General features: G+C 38.7%; 1 protein-coding gene across 5 annotated transcripts; it reads left to right on the forward strand.

The window, feature by feature from the left end:
• Positions 1 to 1832: 1832 nt before the first annotated feature.
• MPP4 (MAGUK p55 scaffold protein 4) lies at positions 1833 to 27524 on the forward strand. 5 transcript variants are annotated; one of them, XM_088058833.1, is made up of 22 exons: positions 1833 to 1943; positions 6095 to 6206; positions 6754 to 6875; positions 7469 to 7546; positions 8255 to 8335; positions 8873 to 9004; positions 11048 to 11129; positions 12240 to 12325; positions 13327 to 13398; positions 13830 to 14026; positions 15157 to 15221; positions 16007 to 16024; positions 17033 to 17071; positions 17778 to 17798; positions 19098 to 19112; positions 20590 to 20631; positions 21447 to 21617; positions 22399 to 22479; positions 23447 to 23540; positions 24345 to 24453; positions 26004 to 26138; positions 27111 to 27524. In XM_088058833.1, the coding sequence occupies exons 2-22, from the start codon at positions 6173 to 6175 to the stop codon at positions 27300 to 27302; spliced, it is 1866 nt and encodes a 621-aa protein (XP_087914959.1). In that variant the 5' UTR covers positions 1833 to 1943; positions 6095 to 6172; the 3' UTR covers positions 27303 to 27524. The 5 variants fall into 5 exon arrangements, with proteins under 5 accessions (XP_087914959.1, XP_087914958.1, XP_087914960.1 ...); XM_088058832.1 differs by lacking the exon at positions 1833 to 1943 and adding an exon at positions 2259 to 2384; XM_088058834.1 differs by lacking the exon at positions 1833 to 1943 and adding an exon at positions 2259 to 2384 and having other exon boundaries at positions 6778 to 6875.
• The last annotated feature ends 231 nt before the right edge of the window (positions 27525 to 27755 follow it).

Below are 27755 nucleotides of genomic sequence, written 5' to 3' on the forward strand. Positions count from 1 at the left end.
GCTGGGTTGACCTTTAACACCAGGTGCCCACCAGGCTCCTCTCTCACTCCCCTCCTCAGCAGCAAGTGGTGTCAGCCCCTTCCCAAAAAGCAGGGCTCAGCATGCAGAGCCATTGCCCCAGAGGTGAGTGCTGGCACCACTGCCAAGCTCTTCCTGCTGCAGGGATGCTCTGGAGCAGTTCATCCCACAGGCTGCGTTGGGGTGGCTGCTCCAGTGGGTTTGGAACTGCTGCCATCGCTCCTGGTTCTGCCTGTGACAAGCCAGAGCTGCCTCTGAGGCAGAGCTTCAGTGCTTCCATGCTTTCCACTCAGAGCAGGACACACTGGGCTGTCTCTCTTGGCACTAATTACAAGGTGTTCCCACTTTGGGAAAGCTCCCTGCAGTCCCTTAGGGCGATCCTGATCACGCCTGCTGGAGCAGCTCACCTCGGAAGCTGCAGAGAAGAAGGAATTTCCCTGGGCAAATCCTTGAGTTTGTGTGTGTTGTGTTCTGTGGTTTATTGCTATCTCCATTTATACCAATACCACTGGTGGGTAACTAGAGTATTGTAGGTGTCAGGACTGACTCAAAAAAATAAAAAAGGGAGGGGAAACGTAGATTACAGAATGTTACAATGGCTTAAGTTGTTAGGCTGCCATAGATAATGCATATGATATTTTGAGGTAGTGGCTTGTATATTGGCATTGAAATGGAAAGAGCCCATATGCCAAAATACTGTTGTGTTGAACAACAGTTGTAACGTAGCAGTTTTCACAATAAAGTAAAAGTGATTGGTCTCTTCAAAATTATTTCCGGTTTTATTAGAGAAGGGGAAAGAGTAATTCTGGAACAATGATATTTAAAACTACTGTTAAACTTGCAACAAACTATAGTGATAAGAGAATATAGAGAGTGGACTTCATGTTTAGAAACAATTTAGTGTTGGCTTAATCTTATTTTTTAAATTGCACTGAAAAAATCAAGAAAAAATAAGCAATAATATGAATAAAAGGGAAGCTATAAAAAGCTAACTTGAGAAGGAGGGAAGGCAAATAACTAGGGATGAAGACCATAATGAAGGATAAGGCAGAACTCAAACACTTCACCTTGCGCTAGATGCGGCCTTTCCATGCAATCACTTCTTGGAACTCTGTTTAAAAAAAAATTAACTGAAGCCTGCAGGAACAGAACTGCCCTTTGAAAAGGGGCTATGCTGAACAGCTGAGTAAATTAACAGCAATAAATTAAGATCTGAATTCGGGACTTATTTTGCCTTTTGTGGGAGTGTAACCATGAAAAACAGATATGGGATTTTTTTCCCCCCCGCGTAACTGGTTTGAGTTAGCATTTATTGTATTTTGATATTTCAGAAGAAAGTATTTTAATATTACACTTTGTTTCATATGACCTAAGTCCTACATTGATTCTGTGCTTTAAACCAAAAATGTAATTTTAAAATTACATTTAAAATTTCATTTAAAAAAATGTTCCCATCTAGAGATGGGAAATTCTTCCTTAACATTCCTGCCTTTCAAGAACAAGGTGTAGCTACAAATACGTAGTGGTGGTGTAACTTCATCTACTGTGAATGGTGCAAAGCTGAGAACTACAAAACCCTAAGGAGACATCTGCCTTTACGTACATACAAGCACAGAGAGAGGTAAGTATATATACATTCAGTCTCTTAGAGAAAGTAGTGATATCACGTATGAATTTAGCTTGGCTGATTAAGGGAAGCAGACAGTCTGGGCTGGATTATTTTTGGTCCTTTTGCTATATAGCTCAGTTATTAGCTGAAGAGAATCCCAGGATTAAATGTGCTTCTGACACAGATTCCACTTTACAGCCTATCTAGGCTGTGATGCGTTAGGAAATCAGTACAGACCAGCTTTGATTTTTGTATTGCTGTAACTAACAAAGAAATGAGTTAACCTGGAGGACCTTTCCAGCTGGATTGCTTCAGGGTAATTACTTTTTTCTCTTTTTTTTTTTTTTCTTAAATGGAAATCCAGATATTTCCTGTGCTGCTGCAGAAATCCTGTAACCAGCCACAGAAGATCAACACTCTGGTGTTACAGACTCTCACTGCAATCACAGGCATGGTAGCTGCAGACAGACCCCAAGTGATGAACACCCTATTGACTGGGAAAGTTGATAGGTATAAGAAACTATTTAAGTGAGAGATGATGTAGTTTTTTTATGCAAGAAAAGGGTTAAGGGGATTTGTTCTCTTCTCCCTGGTAATGAGTAGTTCTAAGGTTAGGTTTCTGCGGATTAGAAAGGAGAGGATGTCCATAGATTAGCTGGGGCAGTGAGGTTACTTGCTGTACTAACATCTAACAAATACCCTTTCCTTCTGGAAATTCTGCATGAGCTGAACATGGCGTATTCTGTGGGGTTTGCAGGTAAGAAAATTTGCACTGTACTGAAACCATTGTACTGCAAGGATGCATTTCCCCCATGTACGTGTGAAATTAGTTTCCTCTCATGGCTATAGTAAAGCTATTTAAACTTCTGATACCTGTTTAATTCTTGTTAGCTGAATATTGGGGGGGTGTATGAATGGGGAGTAGGAGCTTGAAAGGGAATGTTTTCCTCAGTCCTAATCCTCACAAAACTGTTCTTGTTTTCAGAAGTAGGTTAGGAAACTACCTGTTCTGGTATGTTGAGAGATAACGTTGAAAAATGTGTGACTGATACAGGACTGTAAAACAAATCCTTTCCTTGCACAACCTAGCCATGTACTTCTAAGTTGATTTAGTATCAGTACAGTGTTAGGTTGTTTTTTTTAGGGGGCTTTAGGTTATTTTGTTTCTTTTCTGTAAGCCCGAGCTATTGGCAGGTAAACATCTGGAAGTAAAACTGGCTGCCCCTCATGACTGCAGTGTGCTGCATCCGAGTGTTCTCTGAGTGCTGCTCTTTTGGGGAACAATGTTTTGGCAGTTCTTACCCCATGTAAACAAGGTACTTGCCACCACTGCAGCTCTTAAGTTGTGCTTTAGAGGGAGGCAGAATGAACCACCACTGGATAGATCTGAGTACAGAGAGTAACAGCATAAATTACCTCATGTATGCAGGATTTCTGTGATTTCTGGTATCAAGGATTTCTGTAAAATCTCACAGAATGCCTGGTGTGAACATAACACTTTTTCCATCTTTTTTTTTTTTTTTTAACTACTCCCTCTGACTTGCATTAAGTGGTGCTTGGGATGAGATAAGGATAAATGGTTTCAAGGCTTAAAATGTGTTATTTCACTAATATTTAGGGTTGCTGTTGTAGCTAAAACACTTAAAGGTTTCAAAAAGCAAGACGGTTCTTTACACTGACTAGAGAAGAAGCTGTCAGACTTCAGTGATGACACTGGCCTGATTAAGCTTATTTAATGCAGAACACAAAGTCCTGATCAGGGCATGTGGTTTGAGTTGCTGAATATCTCTCCCTACAATTTATTGCCTACTCATTTTGGTGATTTAGAGTGGCTCATTTGCAACAAAAGCTTCCTCAGAATGTTTTCTGCCCTCAAGCTAATTTGCAGTCTTCAATATGCCAAATCATTAATTTTGGCAAATTCAAAGATAGGAGTAGTTTTCCTTGTAAAAAGTGCTCAAGTCATATTAACCAAAGCCGTGTAAAAGAGCAGAAGGGGTGATGTTCTGGATGTCAGGTTCTCTGATGTTGTCCCCTTTAGAGGCTTGACAAGATTCAAAATTGTTCACTTAAAAGACAATTCTGGAACTTTATTAAATAGGGTTTAGGTTCCCTTGCAGCTCTAGCCTTGTATCAGTAAGGCCTGGTCTGTCTGACAGTTAGGGTCAAGGAATTTTTATACTCTGCTGCTGAAGAAGTAGCCCAGATTTGGGATAACTGATATTAGCAGACTTGAGCTGACTGACTCATTTTGACTCAAATTCTGACACTCTCAGTGTGGATATCCAGTTCTGTCTCTAACTGTTGCTCTGAATATACTCTGCTGCTGAAGAAGTAGCCCAGATTTGGGATAACTGATATTAGCAGACTTGAGCTGACTGACTCATTTTGACTCAAATTCTGACACTCTCAGTGTGGATATCCAGTTCTGTCTCTAACAACAGGCAAAGAGAAATGTTGTCTATTAGTGAGCATCTGTAATTCCTTGCAATACACGTGAATAGGAAGGCCCTTATACTGCCTCGGAGATTAGTCAGGTAAGCCTTTTAGCAAGAATTTCCATCTAATTTATTTAGATCTCTGGATCTAAAGGAGGTCTCTCAGGAGACCCTGAGCTCTGGCCTTATATCTATGTGGATATAAGTCTTAGAAAATAAAGGCACAGTAGTGGTTCTGCGTTTATTTGAACTCTGACCTTTGCACTTAAGCAAGCAACCCAGCTGGTCTCTTTCTAAAGAGGCCACTTTTCCTCTCTTCTGGTAGTGACTTTTTCAGCATCGGTTGCTGCTGACAGCTTCTGAAACAGGCTTCACAGTTGGAAGCTGCTTTCCTTTAGTTGTGTGTAAATATGAAATGGCTACTAATTTAAATGACTGAGGAGAGCTGTGGTGTTCAGAACTTGACAGATTTTGATGTTTAAATGCTGCTTCTGTTAGTGTGAGCATAAACTCTGTGGTTTAAGATGACAGCAATGGACAGAAAGGTTACTGCATGTTTATTCCTAGAACTCTGATAGCTGTAGCTGAGGGTTTCACCCAACAAGGCAAGCAATCACCCTCCAGTAGCTTTCCCAGTTTTTTGGGAAATCTGAGGTTAACCTTCAAGATAAACTGTGTCCAGAATTTCTAAACACATTCAAGTTTCTCCCACATCTTTTCTCTATGGAAGCTGTACTGATACCAGATGCTGCAATTCTCTATGGGGAAAAATTAATCCCTTGAGTATTTTAAAGGGGCAATTTTACTGTTTGTGTTTTAGCAGAAACTGAAATATTTTAGCATCTCCAGGAATGTTGTCCTTTGTTTCCGAGTGCTTTGTCTTGATTAAGAAACAGGTTTTCATGACTAGATCTATATGTCCTGCTTTGTTAAATCCTTCTTTAGGCAGATCAACTAAGCTTAAAAATGGGGAAGGCAAATTCTTAAAGGAAAAGAACTGATACCATTGAAAAATATTAAATAATTGCAGCTCAAACCCCAGTTGCACCAGGAGAGGATCAATCTATATTTCTGTGAATCTTTGAAAGAAGAAATCATAATTTTAAAAGTAGTCTTCAGATTAGAATTTCAATAAGATGTACCATTCAGTATGCTGTAGAAGTAACTTGAAATGAATTGCCCAGATTTAGTGATAAAATGTTTGAGTCATAATCTGATTATTTATGATTTTTTTCTCCCTTAATTTCCACTGCCTTTTGAAAGCAGTTTTATGATTTAACAAGAGAGAGAGGAAGCCTGTTCTAAAAATAAATATTAAGTGCAGTAAAAGTGACAGTAATGCCTTCTGCTTTTGTAAGCAGATCAAGATAATACTTTTCCTGCTTGTACCTTTGCTGTTTTCTGTCTACAGAGCAATCTAGAGGAAAATGGCTGCCTTTTTATTTTATTAATCTGGGGGATAAACTACTGTGTATTTAACAGAATTTGGTAGCGCATTCACTGTGCCACGCTGGAGTTGACTATTGGCTGAGGTGCTCAGATGTTTGATGTTAGTTTTTTCACTTGTAGTCTAAGTTATCTCTTGAGTGGCCAATTGAAATATTAATTCTTTAAGAGTAATCTGCAATATTGCTAATCATGACAGTATCTTTACACTTCAAGTGTGATTTGAAGTTAAATCAGCTACGATGTAATGAAGAGTTTGAATTACTTAAGAGCTTTCATACATAGATTCTTAATGCTTTAGGGTATAAATTCAGAGTGTGGTAAGCTCCCTGTGGAGTTCATGGTATTCTCTGAAGCAATCCTGTACTGTATTGTGGCTGGGTGCAGTTGAGGTTTGTCTGTCTGCATCTTGGGCACTACTGGGTAGCTGAATTTACAGGTGGGACTCATATGTTAATTTATTTTTAACACCCGTGGTTTAAATACTAATTATTTCCCACCCCTTCATTTGTTTTAAATTCTGCTTTCTTATCAGTGTAAAATGCCTGGCAGTATTCTGATATGAGGGTGCTCTTTTCCCTAGTGCAGCATCTATCTTTGTGAAACCAACGCGGTGTGAATGCAGTATTCAAAGTGGGTGGAGTCTCCTTGAATAAAGAAGATGGAGGTGCCAACAGTCAGCAGTAAAGATAATGGTAACTTTTGCATCTCTCCTTCTGTTTTCTTTCTCTTGAAAAAAGTTGTATTCCTTGATCTCTGTCTCTCTTCTTTCATTGACTCAGGAGAGATATGAATGTGTCTGAAGTATTACTACTTAATAATTGTAATGATTCCTGATGTTCAGTGGTGGTATGCAGTTAACTTGAGAGCATCAGAGGAGAATACCTGGCATGTGTTTCTGGCTTACAAAGCCAAGGAGTTTTTTATTTCACCTTTTCTCAGTAGGAGTTATGAGCTTGAACTCAGACTGTTACATGTGAGATTGTCTGCATGGTTTTCTTACAGGTCAGTTACAAATTGCTAGTATTGACCTAACCCTGCTGGCTAATAACATGGTAAAATAGCTCTTATGCAACAGAGCTGATTGCAGGAAAAAAGTAAGGCTGACAGGAAATGTCTGTGCATTTCTTAGAAGTATAAATTGAGGAAAGGTGCATTTCAGAGGTCTGGGTCACTGTTTGGCTTTGGTCAGTCTTCTCTTTGTACTGAAGTGTCTTGCGCTTTTCTGTTTCTTGGGCTCAGGTGTATCTCATGTTCTGACTCTAGCGCTGCAAGAGCTCAGTTTGCTCTGCAAGAGAGATGTCAATGGCGTTGGCATGCTCTATGACCTGCTCAGATCTCGCTGGCTGCAAGCACTGCTAAAGGTAAGGTACCACACATCTGGGAAAGCAAAGGTCACCTACAGAACAATCTCTAGGAATAGCTACTTGATTTTGCCATATCAGGAAAATAAAAAAAAAAAAATCTTACATTATTAGAGAACAGAGTTTTGACTGATGTTTTTATCTCTGAGACAAATTCTGTAAAAATTCTGCTTTTCTTTCAGAAGAATTTTTGAAATCTTTGATTTTTAAAGAAGCGCTTTTAGTGGATAAGAATGTCCGAAAGGGCATTTTAAATGCAGCAATTATGCCTTCAACTTGAGGAAGGAAACAAGCTACGAATCAGAGAATTGACTATCAGGCTATTGACCTGTGTAGACAGCTTTTCTTCTAGGAAAATTCAAAACTACAGTATAACTGGCTAGCTCCCTGATAATAGGAATGGCATTGAGTTCAAGACTCAATGCCAGATGCATTAGATATTAAGAATTTAGATTGCAGTCTCTAGGGCTCTAGTTGGACTGAGAAGTCCAGAAACAGTGTTGTCCATTGCCTGTCATGTATGTATCTGTATGATAATGTGCACTGGTCAATGTCATCATTGCCTTGTTTTGTTCTGTCATGGCATGCAACAGATTTATGAATGCCTCCAACACTATCTTGGAAAAAGACCAGCTCCTGTCACGCTGCAGGCACGTGCATTGAGTCGTGAGGTGAGACTGTATGCACAGTTTACTGCTTTACTTTACTCATACCAAATGATGGACACTGCTGCAGTTAAGTGTTCTGGTATTTATTCTGTGTCTCAGGTCTAAGTGCAGTATAGAAACTTGAAACACTCCTTGCACATTTGTAAAACTACTCAACAGCCCTTACTGTGGTGAGAGGTGCAACATGAGAAATGGGCACAGCTGTGGTTACTGGACTATGCAAATCCTGGCCGGTTTAATAAACACAAATGTTACTTGTTTAATCACTGACCATGTATTTTTCTTCCCATGTAACTCTGTGGTTCAGTGTTATGGCTACAATCAAGCAGATTGATGTGAGGATATTGAAAAGCTTTTTAGGTTTTTCTAATTATAATAGCTGCATTTGTAATCATTTAATTAGTGGGAGAGTTAATGACGAAGTAGAGAAACTGAGACTAGTGATGAAATTGGTTGAGAGATGGGAGCAAAAACTAATTTAGAGCACATGGCACTGTGCCTGAACTAAATTCAGCCTGGCTGAGTGTTGTGCAGCTGTGGTCATATTGTCCAGCTCTAGAGAAAACCATATGGGCATCCTCTGACTCATATAATTTTAACAGGGGGGCTTTAACTGTCTGCATACCATATTCCTTTACATTCAGTGTAGAGCTTTCTAAATGAATTGTCCTCTAGAATCCATCTCTGTGCTTTCTTTCTTACATTTATCAGGTGGTAGAGTTACTCCGTGAAGCCCCTCAGTCAGGAGAGATCAAAGAGCTAAGACGGCTACTGCGTTCTCCACACTTTAAGGCAAGTCCTCATAAAGAAATAAAAAGTTTGCTCATGGAACTCACTGCAGTGGGAATGGATGGGCAGCTCTTCACAGGAATTGGTAAAGGAGCCAGAAGAGATATAGTTAACTAATGATGAACTAATCTGACCATGAGATCAAATGTGGACTGTGTCTCTGGTGCCTGCACTGGGCTGCATTTTACTTAAGGCTGTGTTTGAAAGCTGTTTCTTATAAAGTTTTAAATTATGGGCAGTTAGATGCAGACAGATAAATCAAATTTTCCTTGAAATTACAAAACCTACATTCTTAACCCAAGAACTCGAAATAGAAATATTTCATCTTTTGTAAGCTTTCCACAAGAAACAGAGGAACTGTTCTTAAAACTTTCATGGTTTGATTTTCCTGAAGAAAATGTCAATATTTTCAAGGGATCTGTGTTCACAAAGAAACACTTTCAGTGATTTCTGTTTTCTGATGAGTCACTGTTTAAAGCTCTGCTATTGGATGATCTTCGATTATGGGTTGGTTGGTTTGCTTGTTTTCATTTGTAATAGGCCTTGCTATCTGCTCATGATACTGTGGCCCAGAAAGATTTTGAACCAACCCTTCCACCACTGCCAGACAACATACCTGAAAATGAAGAAGCTATGAGGATTGTCTGCTTAGTGAAAAACAACCAGCCTCTGGTGAGGGACCTTCCTTGTGTCTGTCAAATTATTTTAACTTAGAAAGAATTGATAATACATTGGATGCGTATTGGTTTCTTCCCAGGAATGTCTTGGGGATTGTGTGCAATCTTGTCCAGATTTTACAGAATCACAAGGATTGTTGAAGAGACAATTTAGGCCTGCATGGTGTGGATGTAACTAGAGTAGGTTGTTCAGCGCCTTGTCTGCTCAAAGTTTGAACATGTGGCAGATGTATTTTCATTATATGAGATAAAACCAAAGTGGATTGAGAGTTATTCCCATGGCCATGACAGAAAGGAAGGGGAGGAGAGACTTCAAAAGTTCTTCAGAAATCATTTGTACTTATAAGCAGCAAACATTGTATGGCTTAGCTAATCTGTTTTAGGAAAAGATAGCTGTAATACTGGAGATAAAAGATTTCTAACAGTCAGTCAATGAGGTTATTTTAGTGCAGTGGAAGTTGAAGACATTGAAGGACTTAGTATTAACACATTATGGCCCTGGAAACTACAGGCCTGTCAGTCTCTTTTCAGTGCCTGGTAAAGTTACAGAGAAGATTATTCTGGGAGGTAGTGAAAAACAGCTGTGGTACACCGCAGTCATTGATCATGCCATCACAGCTTCGTGAGGGGAAAGTCCTGTTTATCAAACCTGATTTCCTTTTATGACAAGGTAACCCAGCTAGCTGATCAGGGGAAGCCAAATGATGTAATCCATTTGGAATTCAGTAAAGCTTTCAATACTGTCTCTCAGACTGTCCTTCTGGACAAAATGTCCAGCACTCATTATAAATAATACGGATAAACATATTATGGGATGGGTGAGCAACTGGCTCGTGGGTTGGGCAAGAAGGGTTATAGTGACTGGTGTTACATCAGACAGGGGATGTGTCACTAGTGGGGTTCTGCAGGGCTTCATCCTTGGCCCTGTGCTCTTCAACATCTTCATAAATGACCTCAACACAGGAAAGGGTACAGAGCAAGTTCATAGATGATACAAAACTGGGAGTAGCTGTTGACTGCCTTGCGGGCAGGGAGGTCCTGCAGAGAGACCTCGACAAAGGAGAGTGCTGGGCAGTCACCAACCATGTGAAGTTCCACAAGGGAATGTGCCAGATTCTGCACCTGGGATGGGGCACCCTTGGATGTATAGATGAGCTGGGGAATGAGTTGCTGGAAAGCAGTGCTGTGGAAAGAGAGCTGGGGGTCCAAGTCAATGGTAGTTGGATATGAGTCAGCAGTGCCCTGGCAGCTGGAGGGACATCCCTGTCCTGGGGGCATCAGGAACAGCATGGCCAGCTGGGCAAGGGAGGGGATTGTCCCACACTGCTCTGCTCTGTGGCGGCCTCACCTCAAGCATTGGGGGCAGTTTTGGGTGCCATGATATAGAAAAGACATTAAACTGTTAGAGAGGGTCCAAAGGAGGGCTGTGAAAATGATAAAGGGCTTTGAGGAGAAGCTGAGGAGGAGGAGCAGCTGAGGTCACTTGGTCTGTTCAGCCTGGAGGAGAGGACACTGAGGGGACACCTCACTGCAATCACAATTTCCCTGTGAGGGGAAGAGGAGGGGCAGGCACTGATCTCTTCTTTCTGGTGACCAGTGACAGGACCATAGGGAATGGCCTGAAGTTGGGTCAGGGGAGCTTTAGGTTGGATATTAATGAAAGGTTCTTCACCCAGAGGGTGGCTGGGCACTGGAACAGGCTCCCCAGGGAAACGGTCCCAGCACCAAGCCTGACAGAGCTCAGGAAGTGTTTGGGCAATGCTCTCAGGAACAGGATGTGACTCCTGGCGATGGTGCTGTGCAGGGCGAGGAGTTGAATTCAGTGGTTCCTTGTGGTTCCTTCCAACTCGGCTTAGTCCATGACTGTGTGGTTATTGCTATTTCCATGTTGTGGTATAAAGGTTGTATCCCTCCATGCCTCAACACTGTCCTCAAAAATGCCCTTGTGTCAGTGTGAAGATCAGACTTGTGCTATGGAAGGAAACTTACTGGGGTCCTTTGGTGATCAATGTGTTTTTTCTTTGTTCTTACCTGCCAGGGTGCCACCATTAAACGCCATGAGATAACAGGTGACATAACGGTTGCCCGTGTGATCCATGGTGGGCTGGCAGACAGAAGCGGTATGTGGAATTTGAAACAAAGTGATACATAAAACTGAACTTGAAATAAGATATTTGAAGTAAGATAACACCTTAGCTTCTACAATTAAGCTTCTGTTATAGATCAAGATGATGTGCACATGGGACAGCACTGTAAGCAGTAAGCGTTATGGTGACTTTGATTCTGGCTTCATAAATTTTCAGACGAATTTGCTGTTTTAGACTGAGTTGAGGTAGAAATCCAGTTTTCATTATGTATTCTTGGCACCAATACCTGGGTATCCCAAACTGCAGTGCAGTATGAAATGCAGCACATTCCCTAATGGAGAAATGGTAAACATCAATAGTTGGTGATTCTAGAAGATAATTGGTTTTAAGGAATAGATAATAATACTTCTTGGCACTGCTCTACTGAACTTTTTGCTTAGCACTAGTAGCTAAGCGATCTTGCAAAGAGTTTCCTTGGAAATGTTACTACTTTGTCATCCTAGAATTGAAGGTGCTCCATGTCCCTTAGGAAATATAATGTAACTAAGTGTAAAACATCAGAAGTAGAATTCGCCTTAATCATTATAAAATAGTTCCTTTTAGTATTTTCTGGCCTTTGTATGAAGAAGAAAATCCTACTTGCAGAAAATAGCTGATTAAGTTCCTAGTTTGACTAATATTTTAATTGAGTGAAAGGAACATGGAAAAGAAAAGAATATTGTGAAGACTTTACTTACTCTAAAGGACAGAGAGGAGTCGCAGGACCTCCCACTGCACCTGGAGGTTTTAGGGTCTATTAATATAGGCTAGGTTCATAAGTTACTTGGGGAAATGGAGCAATATTAAAATGTTTATGCTAATTTTAAGGCAAATCATCAGTAGATTCTAAAGACATTGTATGAGGGGGGGTGGGAAGGATTAAGAAAGCTGGAGCAAGCAAGTTCCTTGTGACCCACAGCTGTCTGCAGTCCCATCCAGGGGCAATGCAGCCTGAATCCAAAATGCCTTCCTCCATAGATGGTACAGGAAAATGCTAATACTGATTTATCAACCTGTGGTATTTCTCTGTGACCCTGCCTTGCCTATCCAAGATAAATCATGCTCTGATAAAACTGCTGCTTTTTTCATATGTTTTCATTGTAGGGTTGCTGTATGCTGGAGACAAACTGGTGGAAGTAAATGGAGTTCCTGTTGAGGGACTTGATCCTGAGCAAGTCATTAATATTCTGGTATTTAATATTTTTTAAATATGTTTTCTACTTTGTTCCTTAAGATTATTTGTATGCTTGCTCTTTAACACACTCTTATACATGAGAAAGCCTGAAATTTTTAGCAGAAAATTCAGATTGTTTCCTTACTGTGAATGAAGTTCACTACTGATCGTGAAATCAGAATATATGAAACCATAATTAAATCTAACTTCTGTTCTGGACAGAAATTAACTTAATTGTGAACATTCTATCTCCAGCTTCTGGGAAAAGTACTAATTTATTCATACTTCACTGATTCATTTTTTCTAGAAGTGCCACTCAGTTAATATTCCACAAGAAATATAAAAATAGTAGAAAGCTGCTATTCTAATAAGAGTCCATGTTATAAAATGCACTAAAGTAGAGTGAATGAGTTTGTAAGCTACATACCTCACCTTGCAAGAAAAGTGCAATTACTGTTATCAAAATTCTCATTAAGAAATCTGTTGAGATGTCCCTGTCTTGTTGTTTTGCCCACAATTTTTCAGGGTTCTTGATGGCAAAGTGTTAAGTGCCAGCCAGTGAGGTATTTCTGTGTGTAATCATACCCTGTCTATGTGCTATTGCCCTGGTTGTACCATTTATAGGTATAAGAAAGAACAAACTCTATTGGAATGCTTAATTACTAAATTATGCTCCTGCCCCTTTATATCACCCATCTAACCAGACCCTGCTGCTAATTTAAATAAGATTTCAGTAGAAAAGTTTGGTATTACTCACTGCTGAAATTACATATACTTACAATGAAACATAGGTTGCATTAAAGTAAAAAAATATTTAGCAAAACTTTGATGTTTCATTCTTGAGTTTCCTATTGGAAAAAATACAGTATTATCACATTGACTCCATCTACCTGAATTCTATCTGTAACACAAACCCTGCAGTATCCTTAAAGCCATGCTGTGTTGAGCTTGTCTTTCTTATGTTTGATTACTTGTGTTGAATACCAACCATTTTTTAATTATTTTCTAATAATTTAGGCCCTGTCTCAGGGGACAATTATGTTCAAATTAATTCCAGTTTCTGATCGGCCTGTCAGCAACCAAACAACAGTAAGAAACATTCTTTTTCTTTTTCCAGACTGGTAGCAGTAGTGTCTAATTGTGTGATACAAAGGCATGGTGTTGCCTGGAAGTTTATTGCAATCCCTCAAGTGTTACCTTGCCATGATGGCTGTCTCTCAGCTGACATCAATATGTTGTTGCTGAAGCAGTAAAGACTGTAGGTAGAAATGTAACTGTGTAATGAAGGCACTTTCAGAGTGATCTGCAGGTTGGAGGTCCGTTCTTCTCATACTGTATGAGACAAATGGGGTTTTTTCTCATTTAATGAACAAAGAGGGGTCAAGGCTTGACCTGGTTTTTAAAACTTGACTTCATCATTAGACTGAAGTGCAGCAATATCTGGCCCTGTGACTGTAAAGCTCGTGTTGTATCTGTTCTAAACTTGGCTTCTGCTTACTCCTGTGTATTTGCTTTACCAGCTTTATGTGCGAGCAATGGCAGATTACTGGCCCTTGCAAGATCCTGCCATACCATGTGCTGATGCAGGTTTGCCTTTTAAGAGGGGTGAAATACTCCAGATTGTGGACCAGAATGATGCTTTCTGGTGGCAGGCCAGGAAAGTTTCAGATCTCAGTGCCTGTGCTGGACTCATACCCTCAAATCATCTTCTTAAAAGGTAAAGAAATCATAATTTTCCTGATTTCTGTTTCAAAAATTCACACTTTAAAATTTTCATTTTAAATGAAAAATACAAAAGTTTTGTAGCTGTATGATTCAGAGTGACAGCTGACAAACATCTTTCCTCTTTCCTCTTTCTGATGTCTGACTTCTTGATTTTTTTCCCTTAAGAGCACCTGTGTGAGCATAAGCTTTTGAAAGCATCGGTACAATCTCAAATTGCCATTTAGGAAATTTGCAGCACTTGTCCAGTCTCCATGCTGGTTGCTAAGACATCTGGTGGAGTGTAGCAGCTGAAAGAGATGTGTGGAAATTGAGGGCCCTGACTATTAAAGGACTATCATCTATGATAAAGGACTTTCATCTATCTATGATGAAAAAAAAAAAGCAAGGGGAAGAGTGGGATACTAAAAGCATGGTATTTTTTTTAAAGATGTCCTGTGATGCATGAGTAACATCAGCTTCGGTCAAAACTGAGTAGACCAGATTAAAAGAATGGAGAAAAAAATCCCAAACACTCAAGGAAGAACAAGAATCTCTTGCTTATTATTTTCTGCATAAATAGACCATTATTTTTACACTACATGCATTCAGAATTAGAGTTCTTACACTGCTGTAACAAACTTTTCAATCTGATCCTTTAACCACATGTCCTGTGGTACCCCCAGGATAATATAAGGCTGTGCAATAGCAGATGATAAACTTCACTTTGTAATAAATACAAACCTACCTGGAGTCTGTACAATGCAAGGTGAAATCAAACTGGGCTGTGACTCGGGCTGCAAGCGAGAGGCTCTGTGTAGTAATGGAGGCAGTAGTACTGCTACCCCTACCAGAAGCACACCCTTCTACTTCCAGGAGTCTGTACCACAGTATGGCTTATCCTTCTGTACTTTTTATAAACTCCTAATACTTCTGGGCTGCTGATTTTGTATTTGAATAGTTCTGATAGCACATTGGTTTTATTTCAGGACTTTGCAGTGGGCTAAAACATTGGTAATGTTCCAGTTCTTGCTGTCTTCTCTCAGTTCAGTACTGATCAATCTTACATGTAAGCAGTGACTCTGACTGGAACATAATGTGCTTATGGACTGTTTCTTTAACTGTGATGAATTTATTTCTATGTAGGAAGCAGCGAGAATTCTGGTGGTCTCAGCCTTTCCAGCCCCACCTCTGTCTCAAATCATCAATGTGTGAGTGGAAAAGTTACTTGAGCAATACAGCAGGAAAGAAAGATCTTGTCTCCGTTTCAGGGATACTGAAATAGAAGCTTATACAGTTGAGCTTAATTCAAAGACATTGTTTCTGGAGCCATATTGTAACCTTCAAGTGTGTTAACTACCCTCAGAAAAATAAATACTTAATGATAATTGTACCTGGAGTACTGATGATGGAGATGGTAGTCGCCAGTGTACTTGGGATGTGACTATAAGAGAAGCTTTGAATTCAGCTTCTTCTGAAGTCTCTTAAGGTCTAGGAGCTCACTAGGCCAGCCAGTTCTCTCTAGGAGAACTGGCTGTACATCTTGAGGTGACAATTGCACTGGCCTGGCTTTCCAGGGACACAGATACCAGCTCTGCACTGAGAAGCGCCATACAATGCTTAGAATATTTCTTTGCCGTCAAAGCTATTGAGAGAATAATAGTATTTCTTTTCTTGAGGTCTAAGATAAGCTATGCTGCCCTTTAATTTATTCATGGTAACAATCCAGAAATATAATCCTCTGCCAACTATAATTTTCTGTAAATATATAATTACTCCCAGATAAACAATGTTCTTCCTGTTTCCTCTGTCCCCATTTTCTTCTATTGTTCTTTATTCAAGCATAAAATTTTTCTCTCATGATAAATCCCAGAGGGAATGTGTTTCGTTCCCTAGGATTTGTCTTGCACTGATTGCTTTGTTTGCTAGAGCTGAGTCTCTCTTTCACCATAATTTTATTGCATTTTAACTGCTTCAATGGATATGCTGTGAGCAGTAAGCACTGTGGAAGAAGGTAGGAAATCACATCTAGACAGCATTGCATGTCTGTACCTGGAACCAATATAGCACATGGCTTTACAGGCTTTTAAAAAAGTTGTCAGAAATGAGGCATTTTGATACATACATGCAGAAGAAGCCCAAGTTCTTGACATTTTGTGTGCTTAACAATTGAAATCCAGCCTTTTTCACCTGAAGTAGTGGATGCATGCATTACCTTAAAGTGGAAGCCTTATCTGTACATTTTCTATCAGGGAAGTGACCATTTGTATGGGTTCTTTGAGGAAAGAAAGACAAAATTTCCTCATTCTCTTTTCTCCTCCCTCTTTCTCTCCTGGAGTAACTCCAAGAGAGTATTTCTTTAAAGGATATGTATGGGAAGAATGTGATTGACAGATACTCTGACAATTGCCCTTTAACTGGAAAATAGCTCCTGTTGGGCCCATCTGGAAGGGCATGCAAGAACAAAACACAAACAGTGCTGTATTGTGAGACTGTGAGATTGCCCAAGCTCATGTGTTCATATTTCAGGGACCTAAATTGATGTGGTCTGGGGATTGGGTGACAGCTGAATTGATCTCTTCCTTTTCTTCTTTGTAAAAGTAACAATAAAAATAAAAAGCAGAACACTTTCCTTGAGTGTAGCATGTTGGAAAGATATTTAAAAGCTATAGGACAGAAAATTATATTTCCTCATGGTAATACTTAATAAATAGATATCTACTGGATAAACAGATTGACAGCTGTGTTAAACCTTCCATTATTTCAAGAGGAGAATTCAAGTTAGATGCATTTGTCTCTCTGCCACAAGCCCTTCAGAGCACTCACTTAAGAGTTTTTGCTCACTGCACAGAAGGAGCATCACTTAAGAGTTATAATCCTTAAAGATGCCTAAAGATAATTTGAGCTTCACGTATATTGTTTCTGATGTCTGAGTTCAGCCTTGTAAGATCTGTAAGGGTGTTTTTCCTCCCCAGTGTTTTTCTGATTCAGATGAATTTTTTTCCCTTGTGTTGATCTGTAGAGGACGACATGCAGATTGATGAAAAGTGTGTGGAAACAGGTAACTGAATTCACTTGAGATTATTTTATTTGCTTCAAGGCAGTAGCTAGTGAAAAGTCTCATTTCCTAGATAAAATGACTCATTCTTGACTGCACTTAATGGTAGAAAAGTCTTTTTTTCATACCCTGGAAACCTCATCTAGTGTTAGTGTATTAAAATGAGCTGTTTGCAGTTTGGGTGTACAGTGCTTATAGTCAAGCATTTTGACCAGCACAAAAATATCTGCTTGAATGAGATCCAACTTCTTTGATTCAGGTGTTGGACTGTGGCCGTGAAGTTACCATAGTTTTTTACTTATCGCATATTTAATGCCACAGATTGTTGTGGTCTTGGAGAACACGCACAATCCCTTGCCAAGAAACTGATCTTGGGAGAACAAGGTGCAAGAAGAGGTTTTTACTTGTGAACACTGAGTGTAAAGATTGGTGGCTTGCATTGCTCCCTAAAGCAGTGCAGTTCATTTTTCTCCAAGGTAATTCAGAAGCTCTCATGGAGGGATGTGACCCTGTAGGACTGCATGAAAAGAGATGGAGTTAATTTAAGTATGGCGAGCTGTATTTTGCCACCTCTGGGTAGAGGGAGGTTAGGAAAGTATAGACTGACAGAAGCTGGAAAAGTGATTTCTCAATCTGATATTCATTAGAAGGAGAAGAATTAAATTTTGAATTTATTTTAATATCTTTGCTATCTGGATTACTAAACAAGATGAAGAAACATTTGAGTCAGGTAAGTTCCTCTGACCTAGCTCTAAATACCTTGCTATTGTTCTGCTGCGAGAAGGGTGTCCAGAGACAACCAAGTGTCTTAGAAACAAGCAGGTGGCAAAAACCAAAATGCCACTTTAGCTTCAGAAGTCATTATGGCTTTAAAAGCCATTATGTAAAATCTTGTTGCTTTAAGTCTTCCTCTTGTTCTCCGATTACCTTAGTAGTAAGGTTTCTGTCCTCTTATCCCACGAGTGTGAATGTTTCTTCTCGTGCATCAATAGCAGATCTGTTTATCCAACCCTCGTCAGTTGTACCCGTGCAAGCTGTGACAGCAGGGGCTGCACTGATGTCAGCAAATAATTGGATTACCTTTGGTAATATGGAGGCCTGAATCCCCACTGCCTGTAGGAGTTGATGTGGTAAAGAGGAAAGCTGCTTCTGGACTCCTGATTGTGGGCGTGGCTGGCATACAGGAAAGAAAAATGCTTATAAATTTATTATTTATGTGTAAAAATACAATCAAATAAGTACTTATTTTTTATTTTTTTTTAACCAAGCTGGTATGGGTTGGTTTTTTTTTTTTTTGTTTGGTTTTGTTGTTTTTTTTCATTTAGGAAGTAGCTGCTTATTTACAGCATGTTGAGAGTTCTGCAAAACTTAAGTCTTCTAAAATAAATAATTTCTCCCCTAAAATAAAACTACTGCTAAACTCCTCATTTGAGGTATTTTGTAATCTTTTGGAGGAGAGTGTCATTTTACCTTACATTTGCTCTTCTCCACAAGGTTTTTACTTGCCAGTTCTTCTGCCAGTTCTTCTTCCTGCGCCTTCTTGTATCATAAGTGATTTGATCTCTTCTACCTCTCAAGCAATGCCCGAGCCTTTTAAGGCACAACCAGCAGGTCTGGAGGGCAGTCTTTTGTTTTCAGGCTAGGATGTTCCTGATAACTGCACTTGGGGATTACTGTTGCAAATCCTGCTCACTGCTCAGTGCTGAGTCAGCTCTCTGCTGTATCCACACAGCATACAAGGAATAAAGAATGCAAATATTTGCTATCCTACATTCCACTTTAACCAGTAGTTGTAGATGTGTTTTGTACTACAGTCTGACATGGATGCTACAGTTGAGTCTTGCATTCTTTGGAAACTGAGAATTCATGCTCGAAGAAGACTATTTTAGATTTCATTTCTGTAGTACCTGTTTTCTACATTCTCTAACTGCGTTGGTCAATGATGGTTGGATTTTTTTTTTTTTGGTCATAGTATAGACTGTCTTCTCAAAACTAATTGTTTTATGTCTGTCTCTATCTGAATGTGCAGAGGAGCTTAAAGAAGGTAACACTAATTTTTTTCTCTCTACCTGTCTCCTGTAAGCAGTAATCTAATAGAATTTATCTGTGTTTATGCTTTAGCAAAAACTCTTCTTGCAATATGCAGTAGCTGAATTGTTTGTTCCCTGTAGGATTCTACGCTGCTCTCCATACCACAGAAGAAAGGGTAGATAAAGCAGAAATATTTAAATATGTTTGAATGATGACTCAAGAGACTTGAAGATAGAAATTATATGGGCATGTGTCAGCTGAACATTACTCTGAACATTGCCCCAAATGAGTAGTTTTGTTCCAAGAAGTTTTTTCCATAGTCATAATCTACTTGTTAGTACATATAGAAATGTAGGAATAAAACTATATTGTAAAGGTACAAGTAATGAAGTGTGTACAGATGTGAAAGAGCTATTAATGTGCATCTAATTTTGTTTCAATACTTGCATGCTTATAACTGTAGATCGAAGAGTCTAGTGCTAAAAGCATTTCAAAGCTTTGAAAATAAAAATAATGTTTTTCCTTGGAACAAATACTGCTTTCAAAGACATGCCTATGTCTTCTGTATCTCATTCTTGCTTTAACAAGACCTAAAAAAGGGAATGCACAGCTTGGATAATTACATGCATGATTAGGGGAAAATAAGGAATCCTTTTTGAAAAGAAAACTGAACACTGGCACCACTTTTTTCCTTTGCTATTTGTTTTCAAATCACCTTTCTCAAATATTTTCTAAACTTTCCGAACATTGATTCATTGGAAAATAGTTATATTTGAGCCTTATACAAGATACTTAATTAAAAAAAAAATGCATGCAGAGTTTTAGAAGTCACACCTGAATACTGAAGCCTTTATGAGGAACAGCATGAGAATGAGGACAAAAAGAATTGGAGGAAACATGGTAGGCTCACATGTTGGAGCACAGATATCACCGATCCAGTGAAGAAAAAGAAATAATAAAATCAGATCTTATTTTGCCTGAAAAATCTGAGCAGATACAAGTTGCATTTTCCAAATATGCTATAAGGCAGAAACTAAATTACAAATTTTTTGTTTCTGATTTTGAGCCACTGACTTGTTATTTTTTTAACTAAAGAGTTCTTGTAAGACAGATTTCACCTGAAAAGCTTAAATTATGTGGAGGGGTTTTTTCACTAATTTCAATTTCAAAACATTTTCTGGCAATTAGATATCTTAGGAATGAAACAAATAGAATGTTAAGTTTTAAAATTAATTTAGGAAATACCAAGATGTTCTATGTTTATTTTTTTCTTGCAATGACCCTTTTAAATTGGTCGTTTGTCATGTAAAAATATTTTGAAATTTCATATTATGGAGTATTGTACTTTTAAAATTATATTAGAGCTCATACTTCCACATATTTACTGAAGCTGCTTTTTTCCTTGGGATCAGCAATATTTGTTAGCCATCTAGCTTTTAAGCTTTCTCTGTTCTTTTTTATTTCATGAGTATTTGTTCTTTGTATTCTAGAAGAGGAAGAATTTGGTGAATTTGGTCAACGAGTCTTTATTGGTATGCAATGACTAAAGATAAGTAAAATTTTTGGGGCTTGATCTAGATTAAGTGCTTGTCTGAAGTTCAATAAAAAGCTTTGTTCTTTATATCACCTAAAGACATACTAAATGGAATACAGCTTACTGTTTTCCAGATGTCAGCAAGTTTCTTTCCTCCTAATAATGCTCAATCTCTCCATTTAAATCTTTCTTCCTATTAAGTTTCTAGAGAGACTTGGCCACTGGTATTTAAATTTGACTTCGTGATTAATTTTGCTCAAAAGTAATGCCTGTCATCCACTGAGAATAATCATGAGGGCTTTAATTAGAAAAGTATACCTATTTGTGAAGTTTTCAGAGTTGGATGGTCAAGTGGAGAAATAAACCTACCTCTATGGTTATTAAACCATAATGACCTTTAAAATACTTATTCTGGAGGCTGGAGCAAATGTTCTAGACTTGCCTTATGAGAGCAAACCATCTACACTATCAAAAAAAGTTGACCTTAGGGATGTTGTTCCTTAGGGATGCCTCAGGTAGTCAGAAACTTCTCCTTCAGCTTGTTTTGGGGATCTTTTGGAAGTCTTTAATTCTGGACTAATTCTCAGGTGACTTTCAATGGTATTTTACTTACTCTGTAGCTGTCATTTAAAGCTCGGAGATTTTACCAAGCTGTCATACCAAGTGCAGCAATGAAATTCACTAACCTTCACTTTGCAAAAAGCTCAGAAAAGGTAGTATGTTGTGTGGTTTAGAAAGAGGCCCTCTGGGCTAAAGAACTAGTTGCCTGCATGTTGGGTGTATTTTCCAGTACTGTGCCTTTGCCCCCTCCAGCTGGATTCCGCAGGAGTATGCGGCTGTGTCGCAGGAAGGCCCGGCTCAACCAGCAGTCCTGCTACTCACGCTGCCCCAGCAGCTGTTACAGCAGCCTAGCAGCTCCCTACGAAGAGGTGGTCAGGTACCAGCGGCACCCAACAGACCGGCACAGACTAATTATCCTCGTGGGTAAGAGGTTAATGACCTTTGCAGGCAAATTTCACCCTCTTCTGCCAGAGGAGAGGAAACAAGTCATGCATAGTCTGATCCACTGGGGTTTCCTGCTGCTGATTGCAGTGGTTGCTGACTGTGTAGGCAGCTCTCAAAGCAATATTTCAAGAATCATTGTAACTGGACCCCATTATTGGAGTTAAAGTTTAATGCAGGTATCATCTTCTTTGCTTGATATAGTGAGTGTTTAATTATTGTTGTTTAAAACAACAATAATAAAGTCCTTAGAAGTCGTACAGTTATGAATGCTGGTTGATAATGGATTTCATTAGGGAAGTGGTTCAATTTTATATTCAGCTGGGACTGAAAATGATGAGAAAACATTGGCAACTTAATAGAAAACATCTTTATATCAAGGCATTTTTACAACCAGTGTTAAATGCATAGATATGGCAAGAAGAAGGATATTTAACTCTAGACTAGAACAATCTCATGGACAGTATGGAAAGATGCCTTTAATAATGCTTTTTATAGGGCATACTGTATTAAGTGGTCTGCAGGCTCTCAAGGAGACTTTAATTGTAGTGACTGAAGGGAAGCTGCTGTTCTGCACTGTTCTATGGTCCTGGTAAAGCAAATTGAGTAAAGGTAAAATCCACTGCCTTTTCTAAGTCTGGAAGTATTTGATAAGATTTTTATTTGAAAATAGTACTGCTGAGTTGCCTCCTGGATATGGCTGTATTGCTGGAGAGTGATTTGTACCCTGTCAGTAATATTTGCTGCTCTTCCACCTTTCCAGGTCCTGCAGGAGTTGGTGTGAATGAACTGCGGCGAAGGCTAATCACAAGTAACCCACGAGAGTTTCAAAGTGCCACACCTCGTATGTAATGCTTTTCCTCTTTACTCCACTACTTCAATTCAAACATGAGTAGGAAATGCCAAGTACCTTCCTCTTGCCTTTGTGTATTCCTACACTCTTTGCTCTATGGCTGTTTCTTCAGCTCTACTGAACAGCCAGTACTGTTTGCTTGCATAAGGGTTAGTTCAAAATATTATCTATTACATTTTGGCAAATCAGGCAAAGGTTTGTTCAAGTTCCAGCTTCTGAAACCATTAAAAGCTTTATGGAGGTGAAAAGTTATCTGCATGATTTGGTTTAATTTTGGTGTTTGCTTTTCCTAGATTTAAAAAAAAAAGAACCACCTTACTTGGAGATATTTTAAGTTCTTAGGGTTTAAGTGCTCAGATATGAGAAAGAAGACAACAGAAGTTGGTGCTTAATAGGCTTTGCAGCTTTCCTTATTAGCCTTCTAGTCTCAGATGAGACTTACACAGCTTAACTTCTGACGTAACAACTGAAATTATTTCTACCTGTGCTTATTTAGTTCTTGTAATTTAGATAACTAAACTGGAAATTATGTCTCTGAAGCTAGCTGAAAATTCAGGACTTAGTGCTTAAGATCCCAGATAAGGAGAAGGTGCAAGGGTAGGATGCTTGTGGGATTTTTCTGAATAAACTTCAAAAAATTTTGCCTCTGAGGAGTAAAAAGAGTTGTGCAACCAGTTCCAAGGCAGTTCCTGATTGCTTTGAATCACAACTATTTGGATTAAACTACTCTTCCATTCCAAGAAATACAGTTGGGCTTTGATAATTTTCAATGACTTGTCACTGGCAAACCATTACAGTATATGGGGCTTTTGCTCTGGATTAACAAATGGAAATAACCCATATTATTATTTATGAAAATACTGATTGATAGTTCTTCATGAAGTTCTTGATTTCACTTATAAAGTTACAATAATTTAGTTGCAGCTGATTTTTTTGTGTGTGTTGTATCTTCCTTCAGATACCACTCGTGTTCAGAAAAGTTATGAAATGAACGGTCGTGAATATCACTATATATCAAAGGAAACTTTTGAAAACATGGTGTATAGCCACAGGTGAGTAGGAGAGATGAATTACATTTTTATTACCTAAAATGCAACATGATTCAAGAAAATACAGTTCTGTAGTTAGGTCCCAAGTCTGGGCTCCTCAGTCCTCCACTATTACTGTGTATGTGTGGTGTAAATTTGGTTCAAACTACTTGAGATTGTTTCTTCAAAGACAGTGTTTGTGCAGTTGCAAGTAGCTCCTCCACAGTTAATCTCAGAATCCTTCTAAAAGGAAGTAGGCTCTCTAGTCCTGAGCTCATTGGATATGCTTGTAAGTTGAGTTTAACTCTCCTGGAAACCAGACTGCTTTTGAAAATTTAGCAGTGAATCACACCTGTTTGTGACCTACAATCCTATTGCAGGATCTCTGCAGTGATGATACATGAGTAGTTGAACTGTAAGGGCTAAATATTCAAAAGTGTCTGCTCCTTTCTGTGCATCAATAATCTCTCTAAGACAGACCAGCTCAGCACTGCAGAAGTGACACTCATTGAGCTGTGCCAAGAGCTTTGAGATCTTCAGATTTAAGAAGTTGTTTGTAGTATGTAATTGACAAGCATTGACAAGTAAAATCACATCTAAACACAAAATTCATAAAGCCATGCTGAGTAAAAATGCATGTTTTGAAGACATTGAACTGTTTTTTTGTGCTCAGTGTAGCAGAGAAGAGCAAAGATGAACAATATTCACTAGGTTTTATGATCATTCAGTCCTGATCGCTGGATTATATTTGAAGATTTCACCTTTAAATAGAACCCTTTTGAAACTCAAATGCTCTTTCATTTTCCTTCTTCCTCACCACTGTTGCAGAATGCTGGAGTATGGGGAGTACAAAGGGTACCTGTATGGTACCAGTGTTGATGCAGTGCGAACAGTCCTTGATGCAGGGAAGATCTGTGTAATAGACTTAGAACCACAGGTGAGTCGTAAAGGGGCAGGGAATCTTCTGGAAGGAAAAATAATTTTCTCTACATTCTTGAGCCATTGGAACACTGTTAGTTACTTTGTCTTGTTTTTCACTTTACCTCATGGTGCTTATTAATAATAGATTATTCTTTTCATGTGTCTTGGGTGGGGGGGTACTACAGTAACAAGTATCTTGATACAGTGCATTTTTTACCAAACCAGCAGCTGCATTATCAGTTAGGATGGTATGGAAATGAGTTTTCATACTTACTTAAAGTAAGGATTGGAGACCTGTGGCATGGGATTTCTTCCTCCTCCAAGCCCTATTAGTTGAGAGTTCTGTCCTTCTATTAGCAATCTCAAAACACCCTTTGGTAAAAGCAGCAGCAGTTAAAGTAATCAAGCAAAAGCTGAAAATTTTAGTGTGCCTTTGTGCCTGTATTTGTCTCCAGAAGTTACAGCTCTTGGTAACCTGCTTCTTCTTAACTTAGATGCTATTCACTTTTCCTTCTATTTTTGCATTGAATTTGCTGATGAAGATAAGGCCAATAAGAGCCTGAGGCTGTAAATATGTAAGATACTTAGAGCTGTGTCTAGCTAAACCTTACTAACCTTCTCTGAATTACTTATTTAGTACTTAGGAGCTGTTTGGGCTATGCTGTTTCAACATCTTCTCTAACTGAATGTAGAGTGACACTGTAACTCAGTAATTCCTGGATATTTCCCTCTAATTATGCAGAGCCAGTGTGTCTAAGCCTTAGGCTGGCAGTGGCTTCTGCTGCTTAAAATAAAAATTACAAGATTTGTGGGGTACTATTCAAAAACTGAAACTGCTGTAAGAGGCATATGAGGCCACACCTTAGTCTTCACATCTAAAACTGTCCTTTAGGTTTCTTCTGTTACGTTTTTAAGCAAAGGGGTAAAAGAGGGATGTTGGGTGTGTAATCTTGCCACTTGGACAGATGTACCACTCTTTCTTGTTTTTAGGGTGTGAGTTTAAAGGACGAGTTTTGGAAAGTGAGGTACCAGTGAGGTAGCAGAACTTTTGCTGTGTAGTATACTTTATTTTAAATCTGGTGGTTTTCTTTAGTTTTTCTTTTTTTGTTTTGTTTCATTCCCTTCACTGCTCTGCAGTAATTTAAAAATACTTATTAGCATTAGGAAATGTTACACAGTAAAGGAGTTCTGAAAGCAGGATACTTTTTTCCAGCATGGGACAATAGAGGTACTTGTTCCAAAAGGAGCTCCCTTACAGTTAAAAAAAGGTTTCAAATGCATCTTTAATGTGGTTAATTGTAGATATATGTTAATTACACTGTTCCATCAGTCACTGTTATTGAAAGCATCTCCTAATAAGGCTACCAAGCAGAATTAAGTGATTGTATGCTGCCGTTGCATAACAAGACTGCTCCAGGGTTTATTAGTGAGATCTTTTTCAAGTAAGTGTTCCTGAAAAAAGTGTCTCCTGAGTCCAAGGATAACAGTGAATTGTAAACAACTTTTTATGGGAGTAAAACTGGGATGAATACACTTGAAATACTACATTTTACTCTTCATTTGCAGGGCATACAAATAGCCCGGACCCATGAGTTAAAGCCCTACATTATATTCATCAAGCCACCCAGCATAGGTTGCATGAGGCAGACTCGTAAAAATGCAAGGATCATAACGGATTATTATGTGAACATGAAGTTCAAGGTGAGATTTGGGAGTAAAAGAGATTGAATTTATTAATCTGAGATTCTGTTATTAGAAAATAATGCATTCTACTATGCTATACTGTTAACTCTTTAAAAATATTACTGTGTCTTTAGGATCAAATCTAATTATTCTTAATTTTTCTGTGGATTTTGTTGGGATTTCTTTCCCCCTTCTACACTGGCTTTGGAGCATAAGAATTGTAATTTGGAACCTAGGGGGCTGAGGTATTTTGCTTCAAAGGAGAAGCTATTTCACATATTTTTGTTTTAATTAGCTGCCTTGTGTCAATATTAGAGTCAATGCATATATTTACTGTTTGCATTGAAATACTTTGAATGGGGTTTGTTCACTAGTATTATTATTTTTTCACAGTTATAGGAATGTATTATTATTTCATGTATGGCTAATGACAGTATCAATCCTACACTAAGTTCTGTAGATAAAACACTGATCCTGCTCGCAGGAAATGCATATCTTATATTTAGAATATATACAGCACTTTGCCACAATTGTTTCCATGCAAATCATCATCAAATTTAGCATCCTAACATTTTGGAGACCTCAGTCTATAACTATGTGGAAATTATTCATGATTGCTGTGAGAGAAAGTAACGTGGACACTAGGGAAATAAACTAAAATTTGGAATAAGAACACAAGCATTAGTAGATTTACTTTTCAGTCCCTAACATTCTTGGCCAGCACTTATCATTAGAGTAATTTTTAGGACAAATGGAGCATACTAAGACACAAGGTATTTCCTTGGGAAGCATATGGCCAGCAGCTCTGTTTTTGAGACCTTCACTGAATGTGGCAGATGTGCTTTATTATATCAAACTGTAAATGAAATAAAGCAGACTGACATGATCTATTAATCTCTTGCTTCTGTGGCCCAAGGTGTTTTGCAGATGCTGTGCAGGTATGTTTCTCTACACAACACTGAAGTTTTATGGACTTACTCTGTCCCACAGGAAGAAGATTTACAGGAGATGGAAGAATCGGCTAAGAAAATGGAAGCTCAGTTTGGTCAGTTCTTTGATCACGTGATTGTGAATGACAATTTACAAGAAGCATCTGCACAGCTGCTGTCTGCAGTACATCGTGCACAGGACGAGCCCCAGTGGGTCCCTGCAGTATGGTTATGCTCAGACACTCAGCCCTAATTCTGAGCAGCAGGCAGCTTCAGAAAGATTACAGCTTATGTTTTACTTCAAGAATAATCCTAATGTCAGGATTGCAAGAATTTATCTTTGTATGTGAGGGATTTGGAAGAGGATTAGAAAAGAAGCTGCTATTGGAGATATAATCATACTATGTTCTGTGTAGCTCTTGAGCTTTTTATGTTACAGTTGCATCTACTTTTGTACAAAAAAAAAAGGAAATACTGTGAGCACTCAATTATAAGAATAAAGAAAAATCTATTTTGTTGCATGTATCTGCATTATTTACTAACAGGTAAATTGAGAAAGAAACTTTTATTATGGTTTTTCCGGTTCTGTGATGCCTCGACATTCTGGAAGCCTTACAAATGATATTAAGTTAGAATATGCTTTTTTTGCATGATGTCTGTCAGCAGTGTTATTTATGGAGGTATTGGTTTGTTGCTAATCCTTTTT

The sequence above is a fragment of the Pseudopodoces humilis genome, chromosome 8 (assembly GCF_049639895.1).
Source record: "Pseudopodoces humilis isolate 2021_Gansu_Grassland_sample_001 chromosome 8, ASM4963989v1, whole genome shotgun sequence".
In the NCBI taxonomy this organism is placed as follows: domain Eukaryota; kingdom Metazoa; phylum Chordata; class Aves; order Passeriformes; family Paridae; genus Pseudopodoces; species Pseudopodoces humilis.